Below are 22,894 nucleotides of genomic sequence, written 5' to 3' on the forward strand. Positions count from 1 at the left end.
TACTCACTGCAATTCCACACGCAGGTGAAGGCAGACAGTCTCTCCATGACCAGCCCACTAGCACGCTGGATTATCCCTCGTCTTCCTCAAACACTTAGTGTACTGTGCTTACCCGCACAAGTATGGTGATTCACGGAGGAACTGCATGCACTAACACAGTGTGCTGTTTAGCATGTGCATTGTATTATTTTTATCTTTGAAGTGGTCAAAAGTTGATTGTTAAAGAAAAGAAGCGACATTTAATCCATCCATCTGTTTTCCTAACTTCTTAACTATGAAAATAAGTAAACAACTTTGCAAAAACCAGTGACAAAAAACGATTCATTTGATACCACTGCAATACAAATTTTGTTAATGTTTCCTAGCCGGCTGGCAAAGCTGCAGCACATTACAGGGTGACAAGTAGCCCCCGTTTGCTCTCAGCTCTGTAGCTCACAGATTATGCCTGCACTCCGACAAAGGCCGCATCAATAATTAAATCTCCGTCCAAACTGAAGCCCAGAAATTAATGAAGAGTGTGAATGAAATCAGCTATGACTCATCAAATGCAGGGCAAGAGCGGAGCTTGATACTGTGAGCGAAACAGGGGCACGAATATCTCGGCTCGGTAGCTTAACGGCCATCCAGTGGCCTTCCATTCATTTTGAATGTCCCTGTTTTCTCTGTGAATCCAACTGTTTTTGCACTGAAAGCACTCGGACGATATTCAATTAAGATTTATTTATACAATATAACTGTAAAACAACAGGTGTTTTTAACGATGATACAATATTAAGGACAGTGCACAGCAGTGATTGGTGGGAGGAACTCTTTTTATCCAGGAAGAAACCTCCAGCAGAGCCAGGCTCAGGCATAGAGACACCACAGGATAAAAGACAAACTATGGGAGAGAAATTTATAATGCAGATGAATAATCATTGATGTGTACAAGGGAAGGTCAGTGTGTCTTCAGTCTAGCCAAAGGTCAGTTTCTCTTGTCCCAAAGGAATTTAGGCATTCAACAAAAACACCTACAACAACAAATCCAGACAGATGGGACGCTCCCAGCCATCTCTGTGGAGGAGGGATTTTTCATCAGACATGTCCTGAACAAAAGAGCAAGCAGCGACATTGACCTGTTGAATCAACTTTGCTCTCTTGACCTTGATTAGCTGCAGGGAAACTGCACACGCTGGGGCCAAACAACAGCGAACAGTCAAACCAGCTGCTCTCCCCTGCAGTAAACGGCCTTTGGACAAACTGGTAGGTTTAATCATCCAACCACTCGATTTTCCATGCAGAAAAAAAAAAAAAGCTACATGTATGCTACAATTACTATCAATACTGTCAACTATCACAATATCAATAAAATAAAGCACATTTTCCTCATGATATATATATATATATATATATATATATATATATATATATATATATATATATATCAACAGCAATGTGCTTTCCATAATTATCAACACATGATGTAAAATTTGTTGCACATACACATTCATATCCAACATGTCAATAAGACATCAGAAATTTGTGTAAAATAGACTAAAACACTGAAAATATATTCAGTGAGAAACAAGGAAAAGCTTAGAAAAACATATAGATGATCAATATAGTTGCTGATTCAACTTGATTCAGTTCATGAATTGATAAACTAAAGAAAAAATAACATGCTAAGGTCACATCGTCACGATTCAACAAAAAGGTAATGTGGCAGATTTGCATCGTCATTCGATTGCAGCATTAGCGAGCTACAAAAATCTATGCATTAACATCAAAGAAGTACAAACATTGGCCAAAACGAGAATAAATAAGAAGAAAACTGAGTAGAACATATATTATAAAGTCAAACTACACAGAGAAGACTGAGTGAGAGCAAACGCATCTTAGTTTAAATACAGATTACAGTGTTACACTACTTTGGTTGAATGCCACTGTCAGCCTGAAGAAACCATCATGTCACGCAGCGGGACGGCCACCTGGGGGTTTGCTCATCATCAGCTGGCTGTGGGAGCCCGAGCACATGGCTCAGCTCAAACAACCGCAAACACAAACAACATATCAAGGACAAGCAATCCCAGGCCCTGAACACATGGGGGTGAGGGCACTCCCGCTTTAGAACTTCTGACATTTCCCAGCAAGCAAACCCGAGAAAAAAAACTAAAAGTCTCCGACTTGGAAGATAAGGACACAGCAAATAGAGGTAACCTTAAAGGAAAGTAAGTCTCAGGCAATGTGGTGAAAAGCCACAACGACCCCAGATTCATATTAGGGCTGATAGTCAGTGGAACTCTAGAGGGAAATAACTAAGAAGTATACTTTTAGGGAAGCGTGATATCACAAAAATGACACCATTGTCCTTTTCCATAACCCCTTCCTCCCTCCTTCCCCAGCCGCCCCATGCATTTACAGAAAGGCCAAACCAATCAGAGGGAAATTTGACTGTGCTCTGCCACATGGAACACTGCAGTTCAACGGCGGCGCACCTACAGGAACACGCACAAAGCTCAGGAGTCAAGCTAAGCTGTTTTCCTGTGTCTCACTCCACTACATTTCCAGCCTTCTCCTATAATGTCTTGGTTTCACAATGGCGTGAGACTCCACTTCGGCATGACATTTACGCTCATTATAGTATTTTTAAGTGACGTCAGCACGCATAATCTTTGGAGTAAAGGGGCTGCATATTGATGTACACCCAGATTGTTCTATACAAAAGAAAACCAGCAGAGCAACACAATGAATGGGCACACGAGAAAGATTCAATGAAAGCATTAACCTGATAGAAAATGCAGCGACAGTTCCGCATCAGGAGCAAATACAATGTTCTTCTGAGGAGAAATGTCACAGAGACGCCCTGAGATTTATTTATTTTTTCCACTGTATGTGGGGTTGAGAAAAAGAAAAAAAAAAAACGAGTGTGCAAAGGCAGAGGGAGCTATAGAGAAAGTAACCACGTAGAGATTGTGGAGTGGAAGGTTAAGGCAGGTGGAGACAGATACGCGGAGATCCAGACAGTAATATGGTGTTTACACATTCCACCTCCATGTTGCTTCTGTCTTATCTATGCAGGGATTATCTGATGGACTGACAAAGACCTCTCTCCTCCCCCTCAAATCACCTTCTTTCACTTCGCTGCACTAGCAGACATTGCAATTGGAAGAATTAAAGAATGGGGGGGTTGACTTACTCCTGTTGCTGTTATGAAACGCCTTTTTGTGCAAGTACTTTTAACTATTAACTTAAACAGCTCACACTGTCTTAATGTGAAGATATTTATTCTGAATGAGCTCATTCAGAAAAAAGGATATAAATGTCATGTTTTGGAAAGCTTATATTAGACTGATAGTCATAAAATGCATCATTCAGTATGGCCAAATAAATCGATTGATTGACAGGTAAGGTGAAGGGAAATAAAATCGAATAAGAGTAAACTGTTAATCTCACTTGCAAGAAACAAAAGCACATTCACCACTGTGTGAAAATACAGGTTTTACTCAAAAAGCCCATGAAAAGAGGATTATGCTGCAGACTGGGTTTGAGAAGCTTTTGTGGAAATGTTCATGTATCAGAGTGAAGCTTTGACATGGCTGGAAGCCATCTAGCCAGCTGCTGTGAATCCATGCTGTTGGAGGAAGCTCTTCCCTGTCAGCAGATTTTTCAGATCCTTCTTTAAAGCTTACAGGGGTTAAGTGTGTATAAATAAAAAATATTGGTAATAGTCAGAGTAATCTTCAGACCATTTTTTTTGTACTTCTGTCTATTATTTTCATTTTTCAGAAAACTAAAAATGCTGGTTTTAGTCACCTGAGCAGGGTTAGAAATGCACTCAGTTCCTAAAATAACCCAAAAGTGAAACAAACAAACAAACAGAAAAGTCTTTTCAATCCTTCATATTTCTAACCGCAGTCCACCTCCTTCCAGTTTCCCTTCCTTATCCATTTTGTTTCCATATCATATAAACACTATCTCTGCTAGTGCTGTTACTCATCATACAGACAGGTCACATTGCAAAGAAGAAAAAAACAACAGTAAATGTAACAAATAAATACCAGGCTCTAGAAATAAGTGGTAAAAGGTTTATTATACTGCTGGAATAAGTCAAATAGAAAACTTGTTTCAACTTCTTCTTTCACAGTTTTCTCGCACTTTTAACACGTTTGCAGAGCACTTTGCAGTGTTTCTCATTTAAACACAAAAATCAACAGCAGACACAATCCTCTGCCAGAGCAGAGCTACCGCTGCTCCATGAAGAGCATTATCTCAGAGTCCAATCACAGCGTTCCTGAAAAGCAGACAACTTTACATGTCTTTTTCGCCCTGTTTTTCTACATAAGAAGGAAATGTGCTCTGTCAGAGCACATAACAGTAAGGTAAGAAATTTTAAGGGCAGACACAGTAACCCTGTCTCTGAACTTCACAGTCGGGAGCTGAGGAATCAAAACTGGCACACAGGTACATTTTAGGACCTGAAGGTTTTTATCTATATCAGTTGTCACGACATATTTGTGTTGCCTAGTAACCACTTACCACTAGTAATCCAGAGTATTCAGAATACGTTACTCTCATTGAGTAACGTAACGGAATATGTTACAGAATACATTTTGGGGCATGTATTCTGTAATCTGTAGTGGAATACATTTTTAAAGTAACCTTCCCAACACTGATTACATTCAATCACTTCACACACTAAGTTATGAAGTCAGGTTTACTGTATTTGTAGACTTTACCATAAGTTTCATGTCAAATAAATGACTGTATGAATGTACTTAAGGCCATGGGATTCAAAGCCATGTAAATGAGTCCAGCCTGCAAAATCCTCCTTTATCCAGCATGTAATTTTATGTGTTTCTCAAGTGCATGGTTTTGACATGTATAGGCAAACTATAAGGCAAATAGGGTAAATATGTTGGGTGTATATTTGACAAAATCTTGCATAACGATTTTTCATTACATACTTTATGGGGGTCGCCAATGTTTGACCGATGAGTGGAGTGGTACACAAATTTTTTAGACAGTTGATGGTTGACATGGTATTTCAATTATACATAGAAGTAAATACAAATATACTTATAAACAGCACAAACATATCAAATAACAAAGTGGTGTGGGCATGCATTAATAATTAATATATAACTGTAATAAATTAGCAGTTTAGCAGTATATTTACTAGTTTATCATATCAAAAAAAGTCCTTGAAGGCACTTTAAACACTTTAAATCTTTTTTTAAAATCTGCCTAAAATATATGACTTTATGATTTATCATTTAAATTAAAGAAAAAAGATGACCAGTTAGACACACACATAAGATTGGAATTGGAAGCCTTGTGACCTCGTACCTACTTACTGACTGTTACTAGTTACATTCTTCACCATCTTATCACAAAAGGCTAATGCCGGAGCCTTTGAAGCTTTGACCTTGCTAGATAAGGCATATCTCTAAGTGCATGTAAAAAAAAGGTTAAAAAAATGAAAGCAGGAGAAAAGAGATAAGTCAAGTGCAAAAATAGGTAGAGGTAATTATGTGAGTATGTATATTTGTGAGGAGCGAGCTTCAAGCAGTAGTATGTGAAAAAAAAAAATCAGAAGAAAGGGGCGATCCATCCAAATATTTGGTATTATTCTTTGGCTTTGTGGTCTTGTACAAATATGTTAGCGGGAGACAAATCAATATTCTATCTCCTGTTAGTACCTTGCAGCATGTGGAAGAAAGAAAGATCTATCTAAACAGGGGTCTGCTTGTGTTATTTTCTATTACTCTGAAACTACAAAAGAAGGTAAAAGAAAGGGAAGAAGGATAAAGAAAGATGGGGACTGGTGAGGATTTATTCTCATTTTGGGCATCAAAAGTTTGCCCATCAAAAGTTGCTGTTTTTTCTTACCACACGTGGCAGAACTGCATCCCAACAGGAAATATATGCAAGAGAGAGAGAACCGGTTGACAGAAACAGAGTTGTTGCTTCAGCTCTCCATTCCCTCTCCCACCCATCAAACACTTGAGCCTTTTCTATAACTCTGCTGCTTTCACCACTCTCCCACTCCTCTTTTTTATCCCCCACTATGCAAGCACACACACACACACACACCTCCTACCACCTTGATTGCGTCGGAGATCAGGTCGACCAGCGTATCAGAAAGCTCTGTTAGTGGGGGTTGCTTGGACAGAACATGTGGGAGGTTTGCAATCACACCCACCACCAGCACTAATGCGAGTGCTACATTCCAGAAAAAAAAAGACGAAGAGAAAGGTTGAAAAGGAAGAGCGAAGCAGGGGAAAATAGAGACACCGCACTCCAAGAATATGCAGCAGCATCTGATGTTCAGAGTCTGAGTGCTACCAGAGTAGGATGCCTGAGCAGTCCCACTGTGAGGCACCTGGGTGGGTGATAGTGTGCGCTTGTGTGAAGCATACAGTTGTATGCAGGTAAGAGCAGGGTACTTTGTGTTTGCATATGTATTATAACTTCACTGACAAAGACATAATTTATTCATTCATGCCCACTGTTTTTTGTTTGTTTATGAGCATTAATGGTTTGACTGACTTAAATATTTGAGTAGTTTGTTGGTAATGATGAATAGTACTACCACTATGGGACAACTAGGAAGTTGTGCCAAAATACTCACTTGAAAGCACCTCCAAAAGTGATTCAATTCACCAAGCATTTTAATTCCCATGTTAAAAATTCCAACTTTACAGCAGAAGCTGTGTAGTTGTACTGATAGCCCATCCAAGAAATCTGTGCTTGAGTTTTGATGAGCTAACTTACTACATATATATGGTATGTATGTAGTAGCACTAATTAGCAGTTACTGTGTGTCTATGCTGTGCACCCATAGATTATATGGCTGCACCGTCCTGCCAGGATGAATATTAGCAAGCATTAGCTTGCTAGCTAATGCTAGCATCATTAGCATAATTTGAATTAGCACCTAAAACGCTCCAAAAATCAAGTTTCGAAGAATGAAGATGACAAATCATGAAGACACATTTAAAGCATCAAAACCTTGAAAGTATCATAACTAGACTTCACAATACAATGGACAACTTACTGCTGGCTAAGTCCATCTTTAATATGCGGTCTGTATTTGCAACACAATTACCTGAAAGCTCTTTCCCCCCTTATTTTACAAAGGTTGCCACATTCCTAAATCTCAGCATTATTGTCATTACCGATCCTCACCAGTTACAGCAAATTGATCCTGTTACAGGTGGAATTGACAGAATTCCACCTGTAACAGGTGGAGTACATGATGAGAATTCCTCATCATGTACTCATATATTTGAACACTATATCTTCTTTAAGCAATTTGCCACTAAAAGCACCAAAGCACACACGAGGGATGATATAAATGTAGCTATAATGGAGCCATTAGTGAGAATAATCACTTTGAAAAGCTCACCTGCGCTCACCTGTATAATTATGATTGGATATACTGTAAAAATGCAGCTGGTAGGCAAATGATGACTGATACTGAAACATGAATGCAGCTGTCAGTGCCACACAGTTAATGCATGGATGACAACATAAACATAGGGAAAAACCCAATTCTATGCACACAATAAATTGTTAAAAACAAAATAACTAATGGCTGTGCCAACATAACACTGACACCACTCGAGTCGTATTCTCATTTTAGATAAAACTCGTGGGATTAGCTGGTTCAGTGCAGTTGTCAGATTATCTGTCTTATAGGGCAATGGGGAATTATTCCAATTGCTTATTCATCCATTGAACAACAACAGAGGGTGTGGTGTGGAAGAGAAATCATCTCTGAACACTTTGAAAGCTCTCCGTGGGTATTACCTGTGTGGTTATTCTACACTGGCAAAACTATTTCATACGACTCCTTAGAGGCACAGAATCTCACTAGAGAAACATCCAGAGAGCTGGAGCACAATGAAAGCTTGTCACCTCCCTCACACCCTCTCTCATGTTCACTCCTCGTCTCTTCCTCATTTGTCTTCATCTCGGCTCTGTATGTGTGATTTTTCAGAGTTGTTCTCTTGGTCTCTGCTTCTGTTTCCTCATTCGTTTTCTTCCTGTTATCTTTGCGGTCTTTCATTCTCTGGCTCCTGCCCACCTCTTTATCCCTGGCTCTCCTCATCTTTCTTCTCTCCCTCCTTCTCACTCTTTTTCTCCACTGATTGCCTACGCATTCATTCTTCTACGCTTCCCTGCTCGCTAATGCCCGTAGCAGGTGTTCTCCCAGGTGCCTGAACAGAACAGGCTGGGCTGAGCCTTTAAAAGACCTGGCATCAGCACCTCGGCAGTCCTCCCCCATCCCTCTAGTGTGGTCTATCTTCAAAACCCTCTGTGACTAAAGACTGCAAAGGTGGAATTTACACACTTGTCCGCCTCTCTCCACACACGCAAACGCAGATGCACAGTCATGTAAACTGAGAAACTATTGCCAGTCCTTCATCTCTCCTGTTTGGGCTCACTGGCCATCTTGGCTTCAGGTGTGATGCAGGTCGTCTCGACTGGGCGGGCTCTCTAATTTGATACTGCCCATTTAATGACATGCAAACAAGCTGCAGTCTCTTATAGGGGCACACTAAAGAGTGAAGCTGATGCCAAACCAGGGGAGTGATATTGACACCGGTGTGTGGTTTCAGACCACCCGCTTAAAAAGCCCAGGCCAACCCGTCCATACCGATGAATGGGAAAGTGGAGAATGCAGCTTTGTAACTCGACTGTGATCGGCCACCCTCTTTGGTTTGCTTTTCAATCAATCAGCAAGTTATTTTGGAATAAAGCGTCAGTATGACTTTCATTTGCACTCCGTGGATGTTTTTCTTCTTTTTTTTTTAAAGGAAAAGTCACTCGTGCTTTGTGTCCCGAAAGGCTCGCTCAATTTCTGCAGGTCAGCCTGGCTTCTGAGCATAGCTGCTGCCGTTTATTTTGACTACGGTTGATAACACCATCAAAATAAGGTCAAATCTGTAGCTTTAGAGTCCAAGGTCTGGCGTTAAACAACCTTGGAAAACTTTTTCAGAAGAGATTAATGCTTTTGTCTTCAAAGTCTGAATAACATGCTAGGTATAAGAGAAGGCTAGAACACAGTAGCTTTTGTTAAAACGCCCTTTTTCACGTCTCTCACTAGAGGTTTTAGACAATTTCCACATATAAAATTGTAAAAATAATGCATAACCATGACTTATTTCAAGTGGCCTCATAAAGACACAGAGCTCACACGGGATAGAGACTTTGGTCTGACATTTTCACTCCCTGCAGCATGCATTAAACACTGCACAGAGGTGGCAGGCATCCTGAGCTCTATAGTCAAATAAAGTGGATGCTGTGGCTTTAAAGGTGTTAATTAAGCAGCAACACTGGTTGAGATCCTTGCAGGGAAAAAAGCAGAGATTGTACTGGCATCGCAGAGAGAGAGCCTTATTGAGAGCTTAAATCAGTTGCTAAATTGTAAGAGTGCACTGAACAGGTGCTGCAGAGAGTGGAATACATCACACATGAGCCACCGTGCAGTGGTGCAGCTCTATTTCTTTGTCTATTACTACCTTGTTAAGAAATGGGTCAGATAAAACACCGATGTGCTGTGCAAGACGATGTGTTATGATGAATTTTGTTTTGGCCTCGGAGTGCAGTGCAGGTATTAGGCTTTTAGTGCATGAAGAAATTCTCAAGCTGAACTGAGCACCTGGTTGGAATGCTATCAGCCCATTAAAACGCCATTATCAATTCTCATCACTGCCATATAGGCATTGCCTGTAGGCGGTATTTTCCAACTAGTAGGCTCAGTAGGCCATTATCAAGTCATTTCATGGTGGCAGCACAGATTTGGCAAAAAACGACAGACTTGTTTCTGCTTTGAAAGAGCAAAAATGTCTGTATGAGGAGGTTGGATAGATAGCTGGGACATAACTTTCATCCAATCACCCAACAAAACCACCAACTGGAGCTTAAACTAAGCTTTGGGCTCAGTTAAAGTTTCATTTTTTTGTTAGAGTTAGGCAGAAGAACATCATTCAGGTTTATAGTCACCCTTTCACAAGCTGTGAAAATGTTTAAATTGCCAAATCACAATATAATCTGGGTTACTCTTCACCTACTAATGATCAGAAATGGCAGAAAGCTTCTGTCCTACCAATAGTTGCAGGTCAGTGTCTGTGGAGTGGTAACAACACAGATACAAGTGGATGTTGGGATTTTCAAGAGGTTAATTATATTAAAAATGAAGCAGACTGTGATGAGGATGTATCACGATGGCGAGCAGACAACTGAGCTTATGTCTGGACTGAATTAAATTAATCCAATGTTCTCTGGCAGGTGGTTTGGATATTTACAGCAGGCCTTGTATCACTGGTTCCGGAAATCTGCACGTAAAGCCTTTCTTACTGAACCTCAGGCTCGGACTGGGAAATGGGAGATTTTTTGTATTTTTGTATTTTTTTTATTTACTTATACACCAAATGAAAAGAAATATTTTGGGATGCCGCCCTCCTCTGCCTTTTTGGATGGCTTGCATTTTACTGGCAAATTAGCATGGGGGGTAGAGACCCTCCTCTCTGCTTCACTGGGCAGTTTGTGTAATGCTCACGTTGATTTCAGCCTTGGCATCACAAATGACACCTCCGCATTGGCCAGAGTGAAGAAGGATCTACCTCATTTAGCCCTATAGCTCACAATAAGCTGGTGATATGTGTGTGGGTGTGTGTATGTTTCAGGAGAAAAGCAGACTTTGAGAATTTAGGCAGTATGCGCCACTGTGGTTATTTCTGTGCACGCTCACAGCAGATGCATGTGTGTACGCTTCCTTACATGTGATAAGGATGGCAGGTGCCTTTTTTCAGGACAAAGAGAACAGCTTCATGGAACTGCAGAGAACAACACAACCCGGGTACAAACAAATGAAAGCACTCATAAGTCAACTTCTCTCTTCCACAAGTAGACAGCTAGGACACGCAGACAAAGGGCGCATTGATATCGGCAGTGACACACGGGTGGCAGCTGTACACATCATGTCATTCAGTTGTGGTTGCTGTGAAAGGAGACTCTGTCAGACAAAGTGGAGTGTGGTGATGTGCTTAATCCTGTGTGGAAATGTAGTGTAAAAATAATTCAAGTTTTTGTTATAGAAATAATAACAAAACTGATGCTGCAGAGTCAACCGTTAAGCTAGTCTTGCTTAACTTTTTTTGGATACACATTATAAGAGAGTCGTGGTACTGAACGAATCCAAACACTCAATACATGTAAATAAAAATGTTTACAATGCTTTGGATGTAGTAAACACATATCGCTCCACTTTCACCGGGCTAACACAGGGACGACTATTCACACTCATGTTCATACCTGCAGAATTGTAGGATCACAGATTAACCTGACATGCATGTCTTTGGAAGAACCCCGAATATCCGGAGAGAGCCTACGCAAGCAATGGGAGAAAAAGCATAATCCACACAAAAAAACCCCAACAAGGACTCTCCATCAACCACTGCAGCACTGTGCCAACTACAAAAACAGGTGGATTACTTTTTTCTTGGCTTCCCGCATCTATGATGTGAATTAGAATGGCATTTGTGAAATGCTGAAAAGGGATGAGCAAGACGTGTGATTCAAAACAGGTTTTTGGAGCAAAGTTACCAAACTTTTTAGGCTTTAAAAAAAATAAAATTATATATTGTAAAGTTATTATATGTTTGCATTGACCGTAGAAACAAATCTCATAACAGGTGCACTTTGGATCACAAAGAATATTTGCACTCAGCAGATGCATTTCTTGTTGTTTTTCTTGGTTGGTGGGCATAAAAACTGCATTGTGATGTCACTACCATCATTTACATAATTAAGTCTTAAAGTGCATTAACCTTAACAGCAGCAAAATATGCATTGCTATTTATTTTGAAGTAGGGCTGCCACGATTTGTCGACTAGTCACGATTACGTCGACTATCAAAATCGTCGACGACTGATTTAATAGTCGACGCGTCGTTTGAAACTTTGTACGATCACAAAAGACGCAGGAATAAGTGGCTGGATTTAAGAGTGTAATAACGGACTGAAACAGAAGATGGCAGCATTGCATGTACAAGGATGTCAGCTACCGTTAAACCCCGAAGAAGAAGAAGAAGAAGAAGAAGAAGCAGCTGTGTCCCAGAATTCATAGCGCGGCCCAGCGCAGTTTCCAACAATGGCGGCAGCTAGTTAGTTTTAATGTTACTCTTATTATTCTTTCTGGGTCACAAAATAAACGTTTAACATATTTTCAGGCGAGAATGTAGCTGTGTAAACCTCAAATATCTGCTCAGTTTATCAGGACACCACATATTTTCAAAAGCGCTCCGACGTTTTCGGTAGGGTTGCCAACTCCCTGAAAAATAAATAAGGGACACCTCGTGGCCAGGGCCGGGCAACCTAGTTGTCTTCACCCTTCCCATTGTGGTAGCTCTTTTTTGTGTGTGTGAAATTATTTTTTAACCATTTGACTTGAATTTGATTTAAGCAGATGCATATTCTTTGTGATATGACCATATGGGAAACAAATGATCATTTAGCTATTTATTTTTAACTCAAAATGACAACATTAACACAGTAAAACAGGTCTCCTTCTTAAACAGAAGCCTGTCATGCTTAACTTTTGAGAATATAAGTAAATCTTTCTTTAAAAGAACTCTGTCCTGCTTAACTTAAAATTATATAAATTAATAGAAAACAATAGAAAGAAAAACATTCTTGTAACAGTGCACATTTAGTGCATTTAGTACAATTGGCTTCAGTTGAGGTATTATTTCAGCTTTTCTAAAGCTAATCAGCTGCTCCTGTTTGTAAACCCACTTGTTCCCATGATTACGCATCTTAACTCATCATCATTATTCATCTATGTATTACTTTTATGTATTAGTCATCTATTTGTTGTAATCATCTATCCTTGGAGTTGTTTATTACACAAAATAAATTATATTATCACACTTCTGGCCACATAGCGCTGATATTCACTGCACATGCCCATTTTAACCTTAACCAGAGGGTTTAAAAAACAAACCAGTGTTTACATACCATATCTGCTTCTGCCGTGGCCTGGTGGACAAGAAATTGGTTAAGGGTTCCCCGAGCTTTCACGCCCCTCATGTTCTTCATGTGCCCACCATTAGAAGCATGCCTATGGAAAAAGTGCGCCGGCACACAGTGCAGTGCGCTTTATAGGTGTTATGGTGACCTTTTCCAGCCAGGTGTTTCCCTTTTCCCATTCCTCCCTGTGCTTTTGCAGCCTTTTTTTCTTTCTCTGAGCGAACAAACATTGCTGCTCTAATGCTGGGCTCACACTGTGCGATCTTTGGTCCATTTTGAGACGATTTTTGAGTCGTGCGACTGATTTGGTGATCGGCCCGATTTTGGCCTTCATCGTGCATCGTGTAGTATACGTGGGGTAACGAGAAGCGATTAACACCTCGAGCAGCTCCCGATCATCAATCGCTCGTGAGCCGCTCACACTGCTCACGCGCAAACACGTAAACGTCGGTGAAAAAGACGGTGCAGCACGGCAGTGCAGCGTGTGATCTGGACACAAGCGATGGAGGCACAACTTGTAGAACTTTGGAAAGCTCATCCGAGCCTTTTCGATGTGGCATCACAAAATTATCACGACCACAACAACCGTTAAAATAGTTGGATTTACACTGTTGCTCAATCACAGCTGCCTTATTAATGTTTTTCATTAGCAATTTAGCAAAGTTGATGGTGGTGGTTTGTGTGTCTGTGTGAGTGAAAGACAGAGAGAGCGACAGATTTTCTGTTATAACCTTCATGTTATGGAGGCACAGTGTGAGCACTCGGGTCGCATCAGAGCATCGGGCGGTATAGTGTGAGACCTGCATCGTGACCTACCAACTTTTAACCCCTGCGAGTCAATCGTGCAGTTTGAGCAGGAGCTGAATAACGTGACTGAAAAAAATCGCACAGTGTCTGCCCAGCTTTAGGTGTACTGTCGTCCGAGACTTGCACCGCAGTGTCGGCGTTTGTTTCCCTGTTGGCCATGCTTCTTGTTGTGGTCATCTGTTGTCTTCCGGTATTTTCTCCGCAAGCGACCTTTCCTCGACCAATGAGATGAGCGGTAATCTGAATTGTCATAAGTGTGCTGTCAGCTCATTGGTCACAAAGCAGGAGAGGGGCTGGGAATTATGTTTTCAAACAAAGCGTTAATTCCATAAACATTTATAGACTACTTTTGATTCTCACTGTATTACGGGACAAAGTGCGTCCCTTATTAGCTCAATACGGGACGTGTACTTTTGTTTCTAAATACGGGACGATTCCGTTTTTTAAGGGACGGTTGGCAACCCTAGTTTTCGGAGACATCTGTTACCCACTAGCTCGTTATCGAGCCGGGGGCTAGGCTCACTAGCGCCGTGAGAACACCGGACTCCCCGCAAATCGTTTTCAAACCCACTGCCGTCTTTCGCTACTCAGGTTAAATATATATGAGTCACTTAGATAACTTAAAATGTTATTGTTTGGCTTTTTTTTTTTAGTATTTTATTTGTTCCTGAGTAAATCAGTTTGTCTGAGATTAAAGTTATAGCTTTTACACAGCTGAATAAACATCAAGCAGACAGCTGATTATCAGAAGTGTGAGATGCTCCAGAATATACTCCAGTGTCCTGTTATATTTTAGATAGCAAGGAGTTTATTAAACTTCACCGAAACAATCTGCAAATTTCATTAAAATTTAATAAACTATCATCTTGTCTTTATTTTTATTTAGCACAGACCTTAAACACTTAAAGCTGTAAGCTAATGATAGTTATATAAGAGCAGATGCTGCTGGTGCAATAAGCTGTAGTTTTACGTCTAATGGATGATGATCTGATTAGTCGACTAATCACAAAAATAATCGGTGACTAGTCGACTATCAAAATAATCGTTTGTGGCAGCCCTATTTTGAAGGCGTGGAAAACTTTGGCAATCTCCAAAGAAGATGTCCCGCAGTGGTTTAAAGCATGGAAACTGTGCACTGCCTGGTTTTTGTACAATGCCTATTTTTCTCTGCTCAGTGACAGTGATATACCGGTTTAGATTACACCGTCCCATCGAGAATTCAGGGCTTGTCATTTGTGATGTGTGATGCAACTGTATGGCAACCCTGTGCCCCAGAGCTAACACTCCCACTGATACCAAAGCTACTTTCCGGCACAGCACTCTTACCACCACAGGCCTTTCAGAAAACAAACCCATTACACCCACAGGCTGAGGACACACAAAAATGCACGTGTACACACACACAACACAACCTTAGGATTTGATTATATCCTCTGCAGCGTGGACATTATATATATATATATATATATATATATATATATATATATATATATATATATATATATATATGTATATATATATAGAGAGAGAGAGAGAGAGAGAGAGAGAGAGAGAGAGAGAGAGAGAGAGAGAGAGAGAGAACGCACAACACTGGATACATCTGAGCTGGATATATCACATATGATCACCACAGTGTTGATGCCTTGTTGAAAAACTGTCATATGTAGTAACAGTTAGGTTTCGTGATGGATTATTTTGCACTACTTGTTTGGTCGTAACCTAGTTGATAAGCTGTAACGTAAAATGTTGCTCTATGTTATTATGCAATAGGATCCGACTACAGGAAACTTAGCAAATTCTGGGACTCTGATGAAAGCGAAAGAGAAAGGGACTGCCATCCTGCTGCTTTGTTGCTCCCAAAGTTTGTCTCATTAGCACAAAATCTTTGAAGTATCAGTAAACATGCTCTGTTTAAAAGTTAATCGAATCAGCAATACACAACTGCTTTTGGAGGCTTAAAATTGAGGCTCTTTCTGTTAAGCTGTTTAAGAAAATAGATGGATTGATAAAAAAAACTGAGGCATGTATACAGAAAAGAACATGTGGCTTGTTCAGGCAGGAGACAGAGTAGAAGATACTTCAATAGATGATGTTGAGCGTAGAAGACGATTTTCATATCCAATGAAGCGTCACAGCAAAGCTTCTGTACCTCCACATAGAAGATCATTACAAAAACTTGGCCTTATGGTGCGTTCCAGATCCCAGTTCCCAGCCAGAATTTCCATCTGGAATGCCACCTCAATTTGGATTTCCCACTCACAACGTCAGAGCAGCCCCACTAACCCCGAGTTGAGGATCCAAGATGGGAGTGGTGAATGTAAACAGTAGTAAAACCTTTATTCTGTCCTGCCACTGTTGTGTATTTGTAACTCACTAAATAAGCCATACACAGAGAACTGACCAGGCTCTACCCGTGAAAGTGCTGGAGCGATGTAAACAAGTATTATGCTGTACAGCCAGAGATGCATGAATGGCTCTACCTTTCCAAGAGGCAAAACAAATCCTGCTTTTCTTTTGGTTTTCCAACCTTCCTACTGGAAAGCATTAACTAAAAAAATAAGTCAGTGTGTGTTGAAGTCCCCTGGTTCAAAGTCCTATCCCCCTTTGGAAATTTGTCAGTCTTTACCTTTCTACTGGAAACACTACAATATGCTGTTTTCGGTTTCCATATGAGTCATGTAAAAAGACTGGGAGCAGCGGCCAGCAGTCATTTAGGCTCGACTTGTTGCTTTAGTCTATTATTTAAAGGACTATTACCACATAATCTGCTTACAATACACAAAATCTCTGTCTGTGTGAGTTTGTTTCTTTGTCTGCCAACTCCTCCCACACAATCACGAGTTGAGCAACCAAAGCTGCCACACAGATACGTCTTGGGCCCCTGAAGGTTCTCAACTATATCAGATACTATGATATCATCAAGTTGCCTAGCAACGCTCTAGCAATGGGTTAAAAAGGCCTGTCTGCTTTTCACATTTTTACCTATAACACTTTATAAAAGCATCTACATCACACCATAACATATAATTTATATCCAAATTATGCATTATATGTTATGACGCCTGCTGGTTGCTTGGCAACCCTCTATCAACAGGCTAAAAGGTTGTGTTTTTTTGTCTTTTTTTGTACTGCATCATTTTTAATTCAAAACAGCCACATGTACCTGATATCCAACAAGCTAAATTATACATGACAATTTCATCATGCTGCCTAGCAACTACTAGGCTAAAGTGACCCATGACCTACAACAATAAAAGCATATTAGCGTTTTCATTTCCTGGCCAACAGCATACACAGCCTAAACAATGCTGTAGCAATAACATGTTGCCTGACTAATTCATAAACAAGAGAAAAAAATGTGAAAATAAACTTGGCGAACATATATAAAAAGAGTGAGATAGCGCCCAAAAAATAAGAATTTAAAACCACAGGAGAAAAAGCAGTACACTTACCTGTATCAGTGACAGGTTACTGAGGTCCAGTCTGAAAAGGTAGTTTCTGAATTAAGAAGAAAGGGAAATGATGTAAGTGACTGGCTCAAATCCAGCAAAATCTATTAAACAATGCAGATGAAGTATTAGAGACCAGCTGTCAGGTTAACACAAAGTGGATTAAAGCACAAACTGTACTGCCCGTCACTCTTGGGCCATTGTTTTCTGTTAGTATTTCAGTCTTTGGTTTTACACTTTTTTGTGATCATGTATGTCTACGCTTTTAACAGGGTCAATCCAGACAAAACTTTAACTCATATCATGCCAAGAGAATAGACACACACACACACACACACACACACACACACACACACACACACACACACACACACACACACACACACACACTCTACTGCGGCGTGACATATTTCTTCCAAATCCTTTGCTCCTGCCAAATCCAAAGCTTAACTTGGTCCAGCGAGGCCTCAGCAAAGCACTTTAAAAGCGTCATTATCCGAAAACCGCACTGTATGAGTGAGTCAGAAAGGGTATCACATTCTCAGTAATGTGCTCTGTGGGGTGAAAAGCTGAGTGGATTTACAGTTTCTTACCTGGCACCCACAATAAGCTCATTCCTAGTCAGGTCAAGGGTGAGCTGGGAGTAGTCTCTCACACCAGGGTGGGAGAAGGATGAGATCCACGGACTGAGCGCTGAGAGAGAGAAAAGGGGGGAAGGTTAGCAGAAGATAAATCATGTCGTGAGATAAAAGCAGTGACATTTACAAACAAAACTCATAAAAGGGTATAGTTTACTAATACACGCAAAAACCTTTCCTATTTGGCATTTTATGCACAAGTGTAGGTGTTTACAGCGATGGTTAATTGACCCGATGAAAATCAAATTTATTAAGCAAAATGCCAAATGTTTGCCAGCAACAGCCTCTGTAAGTGAGGTTATTTTATGATGGCTTTCATTATATTTTAACTGTTGCTCAGACTAAACTCTGGCAACACTGCACAACTATAGATTAGAAAAATGTTAGAGTGACCAATGCACCAATTATGAATAAGACACATTCATAGTTGCAGCTGAAGTGGTAAAAAAGGGCACCAAACAGTGAAGGAAAAGCTTCCTGCTACGTGACGCTGTCTCCTACAGAGCGGGACAAAGTGTCCAGGCCCCATCAGGCAACACAACCCCGATCCAACCTGACATTCAGACAAACGCGCGTGTGGGGCACGAGGCTGAAATCTCAACGCTGTATGAAACTGGCATTTACAAATCAAAATTTTCAGAGGGGCCGCCTGGAGCTTTTAATGCCACACTCAAAACTCCAGGAAGAAAAAAAAGAGCATTTTCTCTACGAACTTTGTGTGGGCCTTTAAACGATTTCACCACATGGAAGTTTGCAGGGCTTAAGGGGGATTTGCTATGTTTCCGATGCTGTAAACGACATCACAGTTGTTAGTGGCAAATGAGATTTCTTGGAGCAAGTTAAAAAGGCGTGTTAGACACATTTGAGCCATTTCCACAAAACTAGTCCAAAAACGGACAAGGAAAGAATCAGTAATGATGTTAAGCAACTTTATGGTTGTCCACTAATTTTCTGTATCAGAGAAAAAAACGTTCATGACCATTGCATGACCCCCCACTGAAAAAAATAAAATAAAATCTTGATTTTCTCCTTCATCAGGGAAGTGATCATCAAACATTTAAAACCTTAAAACGTTCATTTTCTTCTAAAATTAAAAGTAGCTCATAAAAGCTCCAGGCTACGAGTGAGAAACTACATCAAAGTGCTGGAAGAAGTTGCCAAGAACAGCGAAACAAGTCTCCATCACGTAAAGGAGATACATTTTTAGGATTGATGGGAGCCCATATGGCTCTGTCATCTGCAAACATATCCAGAGATGCGAAAAACAGAAGACAGAAGGCGGCAGCTACAGTACGGTATGGTGCTCTTAATTTAAGATACAGAAAAACACACGCATACAATATTTAATTAAAGGTTCCAGTATTGACAGGAGACTTCACTGAAGTGATAGTGTTTGCAGTCAGATGTGGATTTGGGCACTCGTCACCAAGCTGCTGTGAGACCGAACTTCATTCTAGTGTTTCTGTTTTTTGTCCCACTCTTGTGAGATGTGAGCAGGGCTGAATCCATTTTCATAAATACAGTGAATATTTAAAAGTCTGCAATTTTCAGTTTGCAGCACAACTGCAATATATTCACAAGATAAGGCCTCTGTTATTCTGTATTTGAAAACTGCTGAAAAGAACAAAACCAGCGCATTTGTCCATCTCTTAATAGTTTTGGACTTCTCTGCATCTAAAAAACAACAAATCAAAATGGACTAAATTAAGTTTTATAGCAGACATTAAGGAACCAGGTAGAAATTGTTGCATGTTTTTTCCATTAACAAGAATAAAAAACAAAGTAGAAAAAAAGCATAATAATAATAATAATAGTACTTAGACTTATTTTAGACATATTATAAACCACAAATACAAGCATAGGTTTTAACTTACAGTACATGTTTTATACAAAATGCTATATATTTTTAACAATGGCTTCTGGTTTCCATGACAATGGCAATCTACAGTGTAGTGCCTAGCATCTCAGAAAACAGCCACACCACCTTGTGTGCTGCAAATAACAACATAATACATTGTTAATTATGATAACAACAGCTCTTGTTCTATTAGGAATATAATAAGAAAATGAGCAGTGTGCTGCAGGGACACACAAATTTATCAACCAGCTAGATCAGAGTAGCAGTGCAGCTTTTAAAAATTAATAATACACCGGAAAGCACTTTTACAGACAGGATTAAATCTCTGATAATCACAATAAATCATCGGGTGTCCCAAGGCTATTCTAATACGATGCAAATTCTGCAAGAGGCCATCTCTTATTCTCTCCATAAATATTTATACTACACTTATCCACATACAGTGGATTGTTTCAATTTCACAGTCGGCCATGCATCCATATGGTTTGACCATCTTTGACATGTAGGGTGGGTGTAAAAAACAACAACACAACCATAGAAGGCCAGTGCAAGGAAGCGAGCGGAACCATCTGTGCATCACTCTGATTAATGGCTGCAGAGGCTGAAGGTTGGGGGGAGCGTGGGGGACGCGGCGGGGAACGCAGGCCGCCTTTAGCTGCACAGTCTTATGTAAACAGACCTGAACTTGATTTAAAGAATCCAACATGATCCCGGGATTACGCAAAGCCACGGCATGTGTGAACAAAGCTTGTATGTGTGTGAACGGTGTCCCCATAACTGGGAGGAATGAACATGATTTGAACGCCAACTCAGATCATTAAAAGTCTCTAAATCAATCCCTTAAACACACACAGGCTCATGGAATTATTGGCAAAGAACAAAAAAAGTTTGTTTTAAAGGCTCAATTACTGCGAGGTTTGTGTTTGTGTGAAAATCAAACTCTGATGTGAACTACAAGACAGTCATTACCAGCTAAAGATGGGTTAGCCGAGGGTGAAATGAGCTCCGTTTCTCTTGTTCTTGGTTTTTTTTTTGCTTTGTTTGTTGTTTTTCACGAAAATGAGTTTCAAGAAACTAATCCTTCATTTTCCAACAGCTCATAATGGGTCAGTGAAGGTGTCATCAAAGTGTGAGGAGTTGGGTACCTCCTAATATGAATAGTTAAATCAATAAAATATAAACTGACCTCCAAAAGGCTTTAAGGAGATCTTTCTTTTTTGACATTGTAAGCACTGTGAAGATACTGATTTGCATAACTGATGAAAAAAAAAGAAAAGGAAAGGCAAGGCAAGTTTATTTGTATAGCACAATTCAACAACAAGGTGATTCAAAGTGCTTTACAGAGACATTAGAAACAAGAACAAATAAAAAGCATGATTTAAAATTTATTAAAACAAGCAAACAAACAAACTAATTAACAAACAAACAAAACAGTATATAAAATCAAAACAGATAAAATCAGTAGTTAAATGTAAGTTTTGAAATTTAAGCTTAAAAGTGTGGATTTGGTGCTTTATTCAAATGCAGCTGAGAACAGGTGAGTCTTCAACCTGGATTTAAATAAACAGTGTTTCAGCTGATCTGAGGCTTTCTGGGAGTTTGTTTCAGATATAATGAGCATAAAAGCTGAATGCAGCTTCTCCGTGTCTGGTTCTGACTCTGGGAACTGATAAAAGACCGGATCCAGATGACCTGAGGGATCTGGAAGGTTCATACTGGGTCAGGAGGTCACTGATGTATTTTGGTCCTAAACCATTCAGAGCTTTATAGACCAGCATCAGAACTTTAAAGTCTATCCTCTGACGGACAGGCAGCCAGTGTAAAGACCTCAGAGCTGGACTGATGTGGTCCACTTTTTTGGTCTTAGTGAGGACTCGAGCAGCAGAGTTCTGAATGAGCTGTAGTTGTCTGACTGATTTTTTAGGTAGACCTGTAAAGATGCTGTTACAGTAATCAAGCCTACTAAAGATGAATGCATGGACTAGTTTTTCCAGGTCCTGTTGAGACATCAGATCTCTTATCCTTGAAATATTCTTGAGGTGATAGTAAGCTGACTTTGTTATTGTCTTAATGTGTTTTTCTAAGTTTAGGTCTGCATCCATCACTGCACCCAAATTTCTCGCCTGGTTTGTGGTTTTTAGATGTATAGATTGAAGTTCTCTGGTGACCTGTAATCGTTTTTCTTTGGCGCCAAAGACTATTACCTCAGTTTTGTTTTTGTTTAGCTGGAGAAAATTGTGGCACAACCAGTCATTAATTTCCTCAATGCATTTACCAAGAGCCTGTACAGGGCCTCGGTCTCCTGGTGACATTGTGATATATATTTGTGTGTCATCTGCATAGCTGTGATAGTTTATTTTGTTGTTGTTTATAATCTGTGCCAGTGGGAGCATGTAGATGTTAAACAGAAGGGGTCCCAAGATGGAACCTTGGGGAACTCCACATGTGATACTTGTCTGCTCAGATGTGAAGTTACCTATTGATACAAAGTATTTCCTGTTTTCTACGTATGTTTTGAACCAGTTTAGTACAGTTCCTGAAATACCTGCCCAGTTCTCCAGTCGTTTGAGTAACATGTTGTGGTCAACTGTATCAAATGCTGCACTGAGATCCAGTAAAACTAAGACTGACATTTTTCCACTGTCTGTATAATAATAATGATAATAATAATGGATACTTTATTGATCCCCATGGGGAAATTACTTGTTTTTCTCTGCATTTGACCCATTCACTCAGTGAAGCAGTGGGCAGCCCACTAAGCAGGCGCCCGGGGAGCAGTGTGTAGGGACGGTACCTTGCTCAGGGGTACCTCAGGGTAGCCGTTAAGTGGATTCGAACCGCCGACCTTCCGATCATGGGGCGACCACTTTACCTACTGAGCTATCCCTGCCCCCACTATGTATTCAGACATATGTCATTGAACACTTTGGTCAGAGCGGTTTCAGTGCTGTGGTTCTGTCTAAAACCTGACTGGAAGGCATCGTAGCAATTATTCTGTTTTAAGAAGTAACTGAGCTGTTGAGAAACTGCTTTTTCAATGATCTTACTTAAAAACGGGAGATTTGAGATCGGCCTGTAGTTGTTCATTTGTGTCTTGTCAAGATTGTCCTTTTTCAGTATAGGTTT

The 22,894-nt window shown here is 40.2% G+C and overlaps 1 protein-coding gene across 8 annotated transcripts in view; it reads right to left on the bottom strand.

Annotated features, from left to right (window-relative positions):
• Positions 1–22,894, bottom strand: part of sema5ba (sema domain, seven thrombospondin repeats (type 1 and type 1-like), transmembrane domain (TM) and short cytoplasmic domain, (semaphorin) 5Ba) — a 192,874-nt gene that overhangs the window by 72,904 nt on the left and 97,076 nt on the right. For all 8 annotated transcript variants that reach the window (XR_013902313.1, XM_026144737.2, XM_026144735.2 and 5 more), the window contains 2 exons: positions 17,866–17,965; positions 17,276–17,321 (listed from right to left, as the gene is read on the bottom strand). Coding sequence is in view for 7 of the 8 variants with exons in the window: in XM_026144737.2 (XP_026000522.1) it covers positions 17,276–17,321; positions 17,866–17,965 (146 nt within the window). In the remaining variant the exon portion in view is untranslated. The remainder of the gene's footprint in view (positions 1–17,275; positions 17,322–17,865; positions 17,966–22,894) is intronic.

The sequence above is a fragment of the Astatotilapia calliptera genome, chromosome 16, assembly GCF_964374335.1.
Source record: "Astatotilapia calliptera chromosome 16, fAstCal68.1, whole genome shotgun sequence".
Taxonomy (NCBI): domain Eukaryota; kingdom Metazoa; phylum Chordata; class Actinopteri; order Cichliformes; family Cichlidae; genus Astatotilapia; species Astatotilapia calliptera.